This window comes from Zonotrichia leucophrys, chromosome 4 (genome assembly GCF_028769735.1).
Source record: "Zonotrichia leucophrys gambelii isolate GWCS_2022_RI chromosome 4, RI_Zleu_2.0, whole genome shotgun sequence".
NCBI classification, from domain to species: domain Eukaryota; kingdom Metazoa; phylum Chordata; class Aves; order Passeriformes; family Passerellidae; genus Zonotrichia; species Zonotrichia leucophrys.
Genome location: NC_088173.1, coordinates 48,061,981 through 48,075,014, shown reverse-complemented (window position 1 = coordinate 48,075,014; position 13,034 = coordinate 48,061,981). Strand labels below are relative to the sequence as shown.

General features: G+C 41.0%; 1 protein-coding gene across 1 annotated transcript; it reads right to left on the bottom strand.

Moving 5' to 3' along the window:
• Positions 1 to 10,351: 10,351 nt before the first annotated feature.
• Positions 10,352 to 12,454, bottom strand: LOC135447375 (endogenous retrovirus group K member 7 Gag polyprotein-like). The gene has a single exon (XM_064712311.1). The coding sequence runs from the start codon at positions 12,452 to 12,454 to the stop codon at positions 10,352 to 10,354; it is 2,103 nt and encodes a 700-aa protein (XP_064568381.1).
• Between the last annotated feature and the right edge of the window lie 580 nt (positions 12,455 to 13,034).

Below are 13,034 nucleotides of genomic sequence, written 5' to 3'. Positions count from 1 at the left end.
GGTGTAAGTGATGCAACTGAGTAGTGTCAACCACAAAAATCTAAATCATTTTGAGATGTATGCCTTGTTTAAAACAGGGAGGTTTGTGTCAAGAGAACATGCAGCTTAAAGGATCCCTCCATAAAAGTAACAAATTTAAAGCACCATTCATAACAAAGTGAGGTAGCAGATTGCTCTCTTGTCAGCTTAATGGTGACTACACATGAAAATGGCCAGCCTTGAATCTGTGCTCCCTGCTTGCCTTTTGTGTGGCAAACAGCTTTCCAGGCAAGACTCACACTTAAGATTGCAGTCAAAGTTCATTTCTATCTTTTTTAGAATAACTCTGCTGAGTTTAATAACCTCTTCCTTTGTGAATAAGGAGTTTCTGTTTGCAGTTACATGAAAAGAAAGAAAGGCCAGCATTACAGGCAGCAGGAGATTATTTCAGGCCTGACTATTCAGAGGGCTTTGCAAGACTATGAGGGCCAGGCAAAGCACATAATGAGCAAATTCTTTTGAGGGTAAATGATTATTTGGGATTCTGAATGGGCCTTTAACTTGTGTGGGAAAATACACTGTGTGTTGCACTTGACTTGCATGCAGGTTAGTGACTTAGAGCAGTGCTCATTTCAGTGTCTGAGACAGCAGGAGAAGTCATACAAAGTGCTGCACCTAGAAGTCATGCTCTCTTGTTTTCTGGTGTGTCAGAGAGGCAAACCTCTCCTCAGCAGTGAAGTGTAGTGCACTGTCTGCCTGCCCTCCCCACCAAGCTGTATCCTTTTGCTTGCAAAGCTCAGCAGCTCTGCTCTCCAGCTGCAGAGATTTGCTTAATTTCCCTCCCTGAGTTTACCAAGGGAGGATCAAATGGGGATCTCTCTTCTCCCTACAGCTACAAACTCTACCCCACTTGCAGGACATAGATAAAGCTTTGTCATGGCAGTGGCTGCTGTTTTGTTGATGCCTGAGCTAACTGGAGAGCAGAGTTCTGCACTTTGGTTTGCCTTGCACAGCCCAGCTCAAAGCCAGACAGTTTCCTGGCAAATATGCATCCTGCTGCCTGGGTGCAGTGTTTTCCCTGGACAGACCTGCTGCTGGAAAGCTGGCAGGTGGGAGCTGTATCTGTGGAACTGCAGGGCTGTTTTGGCAATGTGTCTGCACATAGCAGACACCTGGACAAATTTCTGGGCAGGTTTCACAGCACATGTAATCTAAATGCTTCTGTGGTACCTCTTACTCTGAGTTCATGTTTCTCTTGTCATATCTGCTTATCTTGCAGGAGGTTTATTTGGGGCAGACAACATGATATTTTTGGACTGCTGAGCGCCCAGGAAAGCAGGGCAGGTTCACTGAGCACATTCAGGTCAGTTGTGCTGTGTCTGCAACTGATCTGCAAATGCAACAGAACACAGTGTAGAGGACATACATTGTGGAGAAATCACATTTTTCTTATTGTCCTGGAAAAAAGCCAGCTTTACTGAGGTGGCCTCAGGGTTGTCACTCTAACAGGGTTGTCACTGCAATGACCCTAGAACAATTTTGGGGAGCAGCTTTCCATGTGTGAACCATGTTAATGCAGTATCTGTTCTATTGTGGGGAGCAAGAAATTCCAGATATACTTACAGGGAAGTACTTTTTCCCACAGTTGGTGGAATTGTGAGGCTGGCTCCCCTTCCTCCCTTTTATGAGCTTAGTTCTGTTCTCCATTGAACAAGGCATCATCTATCCTGCACTCTTAAAGGAAAAGGGAATTTGGATGCAACTTTTGTATTTGCAGCTTTGAATTGGTAAGCTTGTGAGAACAGCTGCTCTTTACATCAGCAAAACCAGGAAACACAGAGATGAGCAATAATAAAAACAAACAACCAACAACAACAACAAAACTCCCACAAAAAACCAAAAAACCAAAAAAACACCCCAAACCCTGGGTATCAAAACCAGTCCCTAAAGCTTTGTCTATAATGTCTTTCCATCTGAGCCAGCATCCATTGAAATAACTGATAGTTCCTTTTCTCTATTGTAGACAGAAACAGCTTCAGGCAAAATTGGCAAGGTATGCTAGACCACAGCTTCCCAGTGTGTAATGTTTTAGGGAACTCACTCTCCCACCCAGAACATTGAGGGGGAAATCCACTGTTTTACATAGAGAAATAGATAAACTACAAACTTTTAAATTATTGCTATTGATGTATGGCAAGGATTAAAGCATGAAATCTTTATGAGCTGAGGCCATGATTCACTTCAGGCAACCTACCTTAACAGATGCAGAAAACCCAGGATGGTTTATGGCCATGACCATTTGTGACTCTTCATAGTCCTTTTCCTGACCCACTCAGATCAGAATCTTTCTGAAAATGTGCATTTTATTCTGGAATCCAAAGAGTCACGTAAATGTAGAAAAATTATTTATGATTAAAAAAAAAAAGAAGTCTGCAACAAGTCAGTAAGTAATGGATTTGTACTCCTTGTCTCCTTGATCCCTGGAAACAGGGAAGTAGCCCTAAGCTATGAACGTGTGTTCATGGGATGTTTCTTATATTTCAGTATTTACAGTGGACTGTAAGGAAAATGAGTTTAAAATAACAAAATTAATATTTAGTTTCCCTTAATTTGATGGAGGGGGGGGGTTTGAGTTTGACAAGGCTCACTAATTAATTTGCCCTTCCAGTTGAAAAATATTTCTTCCATTTCTATTCAGGCTGTGAACGAAGCAGCATTTTTGTTCCTTGGAATATGCTCCCTGGTGTGTCTTGCCTCTTATAAACAGGATTATTGGAAAAGGATACCGATGGATTATTGGAAATTATTGTTTGTGTGTTTTGGTGGATTTTGGGCTACTGTGGTAAGGTCAAAGGGAATTTGAGAAAGCACAGAGGACTTAGATTCTTTGTTTTTGCCATTTAGAAGGATCCTGAAGGGTGATTCTTCAGGAAGCTGTACCTACAGGAGACTGAAGCAGTTCAGCTTTGAGGATGGAGGTGGAGAACATCAAGGACTGAAGGTGTTTATGGAAAATGTGTTTATGGAAAAAGCTTTTGGTAAGTTTAGAATAGTTTCTTTTCCTTAGATACACCTAAAAGACAGAAAGGACAGACTTCTTTTTTCCCCTATTATTGTTTTGCAGACAAACCTGAAAAAGGGAAGAAATTTCGGTGGGGAATTTTATGAAAATATTTTGTCATTTTCACATGATGCAATCACCAGCAGACTGTTCTTTTCTGTAATGAATGTGAATGTAAAGGGGAAGTGAAGACCCTCATCTGCTATGAAGTAAGATTTGAATAAAACCTGAGCTTCATCTTTCATTCAAGTCAGCCAAATAAATGGTTTTAATCCTTGTGGAAAAAAACTCTTGATGTATTTTTATGTCCTGTAGCCAAGAAAACATATAAAACTACTGAAATTTGGAGCTGTTCGTTAATTACTCATAAAATTGAGTTCACTTTGAGTCACGTATTGAATGATGCCGGATTTATCTTATGTAATTCATATAGAGTTTATATCACATTTCCTATGGAATGAGTATCAATCAAGGGAGTTAACCACACCTTCCTTGCCAAGCAGATACAAGTTAGTTTCAGAGGGTGAAATATTGTACTCCCACACTGTTGAGGAAGAGATCAGTAACCTTCTTGACAAACTTCAGAAAATCTGTGAGAGAATTCATTTGTGTTACTCTTAGCTGAGTGTTACATATTCCATCATGTGTTTGAAAACATTTTTTTTAAAGGGAGGAGCTTTTTTCTTCCTTTAAAAAAAAAATACCATAAAAATGATATGCAGGAGAATATAGATTGTGTCAGAGTCCTTTCAGATTCAAAATATCAATATTTTCTTCTGCTACAATGGTTTAATTTAGAGAAGTCCTCTTTTGATAAGGGATTTGTATCTCTTTAATGAAACTGAAGAGCATGAAATGTGGTTTTCCTTCTTTTAAATGAGGCCAATTTTAGAGAAATAAAATGAGACATGAATAAATGGTTGAAGTCACAGTGCATGAAATTAAGAGAGCCCTTGACTATATTGGCAACAAGTTTTCTCTCAAGTGTTTTGATGACCACAGAGCTAAGTGGCTGTGGGCTAATTGTGAAGAGGTTTTTTTTTTTGTTTTGCTTTGGTTGCTATGCCTTTGACAGATCTGTTGGCTTCAAGTTGTTTTGCAGATTCAATGGTCCTGATCCCACTGTTTTTTCATCCCTGATCCCAGGTGTTTTGAGGCAGGTGGAGCCTCCTGGCTCCAGCCAGGTTTTCTGTGTATAGAAGCATGTATAGAAGCTTTTTCATTTAAATATCCCTCCTTAACAGATGCATTACTAAAATTTCAGTTTTTTTACTAATTTATATAGAGTAATCAGAAAAAAAAGACAAATATTACTAAAATACCTGTCCTACCACAGCTCCCAAGCTCATCTTTGCTTCTTTATTTTTTTACCCCCTGCACAAGGAGGTATATCATGTTCCAAAAGTTTTCCTTTCAGAATTATCTCCCAAGAAGATCTCTGCTTTTTCTGAAGTAAATCACAGACCACCCTCAATGTCCTCCAGCAAATCTGACACTCTTTCAAGTCTTCTGGAGATTCAAGAATGACAGAATTCTGCAGGAAAAGAAGAGAGAGAAATGAAAAAGGATTTTTAATAAAAAGAGGCCTTTAAAAAGTGGGTGAATCAAATGAATAAAGTTCAAATAAATTCAATGGGGTAAAAAGTGAGAAAGGAAAATTAAACAGTCTAATAATTGAAAACAAAGAGGCAGTAAATTTAAAAATTCTACCTTTTTTGGACTATTTTGGATATATTTTTTAAAATGGAAAAGAAGGCCTGATTTTCTGCCACAAAAAAGGGGGAAAAAAGCCAAGGGAAGCTTTAATGAATAGAACACTAATTTTGAATGAGTACTCATCAGAACACAAGAGAATTCTAGCATTTTTGCAACACAGAACATTTCTGCTTTAAAGAATGTGAACAGGTGTCAGGTTTTTCTGAATTGTGACATTTCCTCATTCATTTTAGGCTGGGTGTGTTTCCGAGCTCTGTTTCAGAAAACTAAAAGAAAAGTTTCATATTCTAGATCACAGCACATGTGTGATTTAGGAATCCATTGTTTTTAGCACTATATTAACAATATAATGCTGCTGTTGAACTTCACTTACAGACCTCAGTGGCACTGCAGTGCTGTGCTGGTTTGGGATGTAAATCACAATTTCCCTGAAAGCAAAGAGAACACATTGATTTAACCAACCAAGATCTGGCCTCACATGCGCACAACCGTACCCATTTAAATCAAAATTCATTGTGCCTTATGGAATTCTGGTGGTTTTAGAGATACATCTCCAGCCATGGTTACATTTTTCTCGGTGTTCAGCATAAAAAAATTCTTCAAAACTAAATTGGTCATAAACCTGTTCTATATTGTTTTAGTGGAGAGGGAGGGAAAAGTCTAACTTTTCTTGGTGAGGGTGGAGTGGGAATCTGTGAGGTATGTAAAGTGTGTGGCAGAAAAGAATATAATTTGTTCCTCTAGCTTAAAGATCTATCAGTGTAAGCCTGACTGTTATGTGGAAACTAAAAGGCAAATCAGAAATCCCAGTCTTGGAAATAAAGCATCACTTCATGTAAGAGAAAAATGATGGTAGATCAGAAATACTGACGCATAAGAATGGAAATAATTGTGATTTCCGTGAGAGGATTGCTAGTTTGCAGGATTTAAATTGCATGCAAAACTGGATTTTACATCTCTAATTGAAGATGTGTTGCCTTAGAGGCTTGACTTGACATTGACAAACTTCACCAGAATACAAAGACAGCAAAATGGGCTTTTGTTTGCCTTGGAAGTGATTAACAAACTCATGCTGTGATGTTGCTTGTGTTCCTAGGAATGCCAGTGGGATGATAAGGTTACTTCTACAGCAGATTAAAGGTGCCAGTTACACAGTGGTGGTAAGAGGTATTGAACACAAACAGGCCATGCAGAAAGACTCTGATTTCCCAGAGAAAAACCTCTTATTTTCTAAGATTATAACAAGTACAAAGGAGGATTTGGGAGTGATGATATTCATGAGGTTTTCTTTTTAATGAATAAAATTCATTCTAGGGAAGACATAAGATGTCTGATTGATTTTATTATTTAAGACTTTTTGCTCATTAGATTAGTAGTTTTGCATGCATTTAGTAGAGCTTCATCCTGTACAGGCATAATTTGGGAATCATATAATTTTTTGAGACCATATAACAATGTTTATTACTCATATTTACTAAAATACAGTATCTATTAGTGATTAATGCAACTAATTTCCTACTTTTTCTTTTTTTAAAGGACCCTGTATATTTTCCTTTCTCAAATTTGTACATATAGCTGGGCTTTTATTTGAGGAGCAGAATAGATTGCTTCTACATCTCACAGGATCACTTATATTTTTTTCAAAGAAATCATTGCTAGGTAATAAAAGATTATATAATTCTAGGGGATGAACACTTTGTCAATAAAAGTTAAGGCATGATATAAGAAGATAAAAAAGATAGTGTGAACTCTAAAGACAGGGTGCTGTTAGGCCTGGGATATTGTCCTTTAGATATGGATAAGCCAATGCTGAGTTGTCTTTCCTGAAGCTGGTTTTGAAGAGAGTCAAATTTTTTGTCTTTGCCTTTAGATCCACATGAAAGAATACCCTACTTATTTTTAATACTTTATTATATATTTGTTTTTATTGCAGAACTATCCTTTGGTATGATTTTGCTACTGCTTTATATATAAATATAAATATATATATAAATTACAGAAGCTTTTCCAAGAGAGGTGAATGCTCATGTTAAGAGAAGCATAGTCTCTCCTAGCCTGGGGGCTGGAGATACAAGAATTCCTTTCTGTTCTAGGTCACACACTCAGTTTTTTGTTTGTATGAGAAAAGCAGGAGATCAGCCAGAAATTGCAAGGTAACCCAGGTTTTCCAGTGGCAGTTTTGAGAAGGGAACAACAATAATGTGTTTTAGAGACCATGGGATGATAACAGTTTAGAGGGTTTTCTAGAGGATTTTTTGTAATAAAAATAATAATAATAATAAAACAATTTTTTTTCCTGACTGTAATCCTGAGATTTATATTAAAAGTTTCATCACCTTGTCTTTTCCCTCTTTTGGACAAGGGAGAGAAATATGTGCAGATAGAGCAGACCTGCAACAAAAAGTAATGCATGGCTGGTTGCTCAGCACATGAATTTTCTTCTGATTGTAGCCAAGGGTGAATGAGGGGGTTATTTGTGCCCTGCTTGAAGTAAATTTGCATTTATGAAGTGGCAGAACAGACATTTCTCACTTGACTGTTCAGTTGTGGGGGGCACCCACAAGGGCTTCAGTGACTGAGCTGTCCATAGATCTTGTTAAATCCTAGGTGTCGCAGTCGAGGCGGTCACGACATAAAGCAGAGACCACAAGTAGTCTCAGTTGGTAACACTTGGCAACAGTTTATTAATGAAAATGGCTGATCTTTTATACACTTTCCAGTTGTTTACCCTTCTTCTACCTTAGCTATTGGCCACAATAATTCAATATCATGCCATTGGTAAAAAGTTACTCTGACTCCACCTAACTTTCTAAAATCGCTTCGTCCAGCTGCAGAATGCTCTTATCTTCTTTCTCTCGATCTCCTTGGTTACGGCCTTGGAGAAAGCTCCTTATCAGCTTCTTCTTCTTCTTACTTCTTGCTCCTTTAGCTAACAGGCCCGCTGCTAGCCCCTTCCACAATTCCCCCTTTTTTGTTTTTGAACTGTAAATACAGCTGCTATGGATTTTTGCAGGGCCCTTTGCAAAAACCCAAGCAGAGGGGGGACACACAAAATCACAATCACAACCATCAACAAAATTCCCACTCTTAATACAATTGTTCCTGTCCTTCATCCATCTTCAAGTACCGATATATGGTCTTAGCCAGTGTCATCCGCACGCTCTGCTTCAGCTGCAGAACCATCGATCCTGTCCTTTCCTACACGCTCTAGGTAAGGTTTGACACAGCGAGCAGGAACCCATCGAGGACCATTATCTGTCAAAACACAAGCATAACCCCTTCCCCAGGTTATCAGTTCCACTGGACCAGACCATATACCAGTAATCAAATCCTTGACCCATACCTTGACATTTCTATGGAAATTTGGTTGCTTAGAATTCAAAGAAGAAAAATGGCAAAAGATTGGAGATAACTGTGAGTCAGGTAGGGGACGCAAGAAGTTTAACACATAAACAGCTTTATCTAATCTCACTTGAGGTGGCTCCTGTTGCATTCCCCCTTTTTGTTTTTGAACCTGACGTTTAAGAAGTCCGTGAGCTCTTTCAATAATTGCTTGGCCCGTGGGGACATGTGGAATACCTGTTGAATGCTCAATGCCCCAAGCACGAAAGAATGCTTGCATTTTGTGCGAAGCATATGCTGGGCCGTTATCTGTTTTTACATGACACGGAACACCTAGAATAGAAAAGGCATGATAAAAATGACGAATAGCATCTCGAGTTTTTTCTCCTGTGAATGCTGAAGCAACCATTGCATGAGAAAAAGTATCAACTGTAACATGAATATACTTAAAGCGACCAAATTCTGGCATTTTTGTAACATCAGTTTGCCATTCTTCTAACGCAGAAAGACCTCTAGGGTTGGTACCATAATACTGAGTAACATGAGTCATATGACAGTCGGGACAAGAGGAAAGAATAGACTTTGCTTCAGCAGTAGACAATTTGAATTGCTGCTGTAAAGCTTGAGCACTCTGATGAAAAAATTGATGGGATAAAATTGCCTGCTGCAACACATTGGGTACAGTTTTGATTGCAGCAGCAGCTACTAAAGAATCTACATAGGCATTGCCTTCAGCAAAAAATCCTGGTAATGATGTATGGCTGCGTCTGATGATTAGTTATGCCTAAATATGATCGAATCCAACCTATTAAACCAACCAATTTCTGTACATCAGTAGCAGTTTTAACATCAATGTCTAACTTTACAGGTTGAGGCATAACTTGAGTGTTGGTCAGCAACATACCTAGGTATTTCCAAGGCATGTGTTCCTGCACTTTCTCTGGAGCAATGATCAAACCAAAGGCTTTCAAATTTGTCACAGCACATTGTCTAAGAGCTGACAACTGTTGCTTGTTGTCAGATGCCAACAAGATATCATCCATGTAATGATAGCAGTAGCAGTTTTTAAATTGCTCCCGCACTTTTGACAAGGCCTGTGCCACAAACCATTGACAAATAGTTGGCGAATTTTTCATGCCTTGTGGGAGTACCTTCCATTGATATCTTTTATCAGGTTCCGCATGATTTATAGAAGGCACCGTAAAAGCGAATTTTTCTTTGTCCTGCTCAGCCAATGGAATAGTGAAGAAACAATCTTTTAGATCAATGACAACTATTTGTCATTCCTGTGGAATCATCGTGGGTGTAGGAAGGCCTGGTTGCAAAGCTCCCATTGTTGCCATTACAGCATTTATCTGCCGTAAATCATGTAAAAGTCTCCATTTTCCCGATTTCTTTTTTATTACAAAAACAGGGGTGTTCCAGGGACTGAATGATTCCTCAATGTGTCCTGCTTGCAATTGTTCTGTAACTAATTCTTGCAGGGCAGTAAGCTTTTCAGTAGTCAGGGGCCACTGGCGAACCCGGACAGGCTTATCTGTCAACCATGTCAGGGGTACAACTGGACGTTCATTGCCCTGCAACACAGTGGCCCCCATTAAAAATCCGTAGTAATTTTGACACCCCATTGAGATAAACAATCTCGTCCCCACAAACTTTGAGGAGCATCGGCAACATAGGGTCTGATGTTAGCTTGTTGGCCATCAGGATGTTTTACATTAATTACAATGGCTGACAGGCCACCTGTTGTAGCACCACCCAATCCCAGGAGTCCAAAACTTGCACGAGTAAGAGGCCAGGATTGAGGCCAGCAAAGTCGTGAGAGTATTGTGACATCTGCTCCAGTGTCAATCAAACCTGTTACTGATATAGTTCCTGGATAACATCCACTGGCGGTGAGAGTGCATGTCTTTTCTGGACGGCTCTCTGTTACTTTCTCAGTCCAAAACACTTGAGGTTCTCCTGTCGATCCAAAGCTTCCTGTGCCGCGACTTCGGTCCACTGTATTTGGAACAGAACTCACAAAAGGTACAAGTTGAGCAATACAAGTTCCTTTCTGAATAGTAACAGGAGGGTCATCAATGGATACCATAGCATGAATCTGCCCTAAATAATCAGCATCAATAAGCCCTAGATGCACATGAATACCTCTAAGTGTAGTACTTGATCTCCCTATCAAAAACGCACTCAATCCCCGTCCTATCGGACCATAGGCATCAAGAGGCACTTTACATATTTCTTTTGTTCAAATGGTTACTGTGTCAGCGGTGGGTATATCAATCCCTGCGGACCCGCTTGTTGCCCCTGAGAATTGTTCGCAAATGGGTAGCTTTGCAGGGCTGGGAAGACCCGCATTTGCTGTTGTGGTTGTTGGGGTATTTGTTTCCCCACGCGCCCCTTCGCGCTCCTCTTTGGGTTTCCCGGCAATAGCTGACCATTTGCATGATATTTGCTCCTGCATTGCTTAGCATAGTGCCCAGATTTAGCACAACGGTTGCATACAACATCACTGCTTGCACTTGGCCTAAATGTTGTTTTCCGGACAGTACACTGTGACTTTACGTGCCCTTGTTGTCCACAATTATAACACTTTGCTGAAGGTCTTAACACTGCAGCAAGAGCTGCCATTTTATGTTCAACTGAACCAACTTTCGAGCAAGCAGTAACCATTTCAGACAAGGTGGGTTCCCCAGGCAAAGTGTCAATAATCTTTCTGCAGTCTGGGTTTGCATTTTCTTTAGCCAATTGTACACACAATTTCTCTCGCAAAGTTTCATCATCTACCTGTTTCTCAATAGCGGCAGCAAGTTTTTCTGCAAACTGCAAAAATGGTTCTCTCGTCCCTTGTTGTATAGTAACATATTTCTGCTTTGGAGCTGCCATTTCCATTGTTTTAGTTAAGGCATTCATGCCAATTTGCTGAGCTTGTGCCAAAATCGAAGGATCCCACCTTGCCTGTAAATCTGGATTAGCAAAAGGCCCAGAGCCCAGGAGGGCATCAACACCCACAGCATGACGAGGGTCGTGTTGAGGCAACTGCATATTTGTTAAAGCCGTGCGCTCAGCCACTCGCCTCCAAGTTTCTTGAAATACACCATATTGTACTGGCTGAAATAAAATTGTAGCAAGAGGAGTGATATCATAAGGTGCAAGCAAATCTGCATTAATCACACGTATTAACTGCATTACCTCTGAGGAATTAATACCATACTGAGCTACTTTTGATTGGAGGTCTTGCACAACCCTCCAGGCGAAGATGTGATGACTGTCATTCTGTCCTGCTCCAGGAGCTGCTTTGAAAACTGGAAAAGCCATAGGGTTATCACAAGCAACATTTGCATTGGCACTGTTCTCCTGAGGTACTCTTGGAGCACCTAACCTTTCTATGATGTCCCAATTCTTTTCTTCAACTGCTTTCCTCCTAACAAATTCCCAAAACTCCTGAGGGTGTCGAGGAAGCACAGTGACTTGGCATGGAGGCAAAGTCCATGGGGCAGTAAGGCTAGAGCTCTTAGAAGATGAAGGGACCAGAGCTCCTTGCCCCAACACAGGTGTTACTGCGGGAGACTCATCACTTGACTCACTGTTGCTGTCACTGTCAGGTAAAGGAGGATACATCCTTGCAGGTTGTCCAAGCATCTCAGAGGGGAGCGGGGGGGCGGACGGCTGGACCAGAGAGGAGGGAAGCGGGGGGGCAGATGGCTGGGTTTTTCTCTCTGCTAGAGACATTTCAGCTAACTGGCGTAGCGGTGTAGTATATACAGGCACCATCGCGAGCTGCTGCGCAGGTGTGAGATAAGGAGGCTTAGGGGTCTGATAAGAAGAGGCTAGGGCAGGTTGCCCAGAAGTTTTGGCAGCTTTCCCAGAAGCCTTGGCAGCTTTCCCAGAAGCTTTGGCAGCTTTCCCAGAAGCTTTGGCAGCGTGCCAGGTAACTCCCATGGCGCCCGAACTTTCTTCACCAAGTTCCCCATCAGAGCCCCCTTCTACCTCAGAGGCCCCCTCTGCCTCAGCCCCCCCGTCAGGTTCTGTTATCAGCCCCGACTCTTCGTCCGCATCTTGCTCCGTTTCTCTCTCTACTTTCCATTCTTTTAAAGCCTCAAAGAGCGAGTTCCAGGTTACTGCTAAATCAACAGCTGTTTTATCTCCCGCTCGAATAACTTGACTCAGTCTGTCCCCGACTTTCTTCCATGCCTTAACACTAAATGCTGTGTCGGGATCAGTGCCAAAATTCTGTGATTTAGCCCACAGCAATATATTACGAAGCGCATAGTCTGACGTATTAATTCCCTTATTTCTTAACAAAACTTTCCATGTAGACAAAACACTTTCTTCCTCTTTAGATAAATTTTGTCCCATTATTACTAGTTGGTGGCTCACCTACTTCCAGGTGTCTTGATTGGAGGGAATCAGGTCCGGACCTCCCTGTGGCTTCCACCTGCCACTCTCAGCTGCACCAACGCCGCCTCCCCCACTACGTCCCAGTGGGTCACGGTTGCCAATTGCTAGGACCCCGTATGGGCCCCCACCGACTATGTTCTTATCACGTCGGCGTCACCAAAATGTCGCAGTCGAGGCGGTCACGACATAAAGCAGAGACCACAAGTAGTCTCAGTTGGTAACACTTGGCAACAGTTTATTAATGAAAATGGCTGATCTTTTATACACTTTCCAGTTGTTTACCCTTCTTCTACCTTAGCTATTGGCCACAATAATTCAATATCATGCCATTGGTAAAAAGTTACTCTGACTCCACCTAACTTTCTAAAATCGCTTCGTCCAGCTGCAGAATGCTCTTATCTTCTTTCTCTCGATCTCCTTGGTTACGGCCTTGGAGAAAGCTCCTTATCAGCTTCTTCTTCTTCTTACTTCTTGCTCCTTTAGCTAACAGGCCCGCTGCTAGCCCCTTCCACACCTAGGGACTAAAAAGGCTCAAAGA

What these genes read in the sequence shown, in the direction of transcription:
- LOC135447375 (XM_064712311.1), bottom strand. Translation starts at nt 12,454, where the DNA reads ATGGGACAAAATTTATCTAAAGAGGAAGAAAGTGTTTTGTCTACATGG.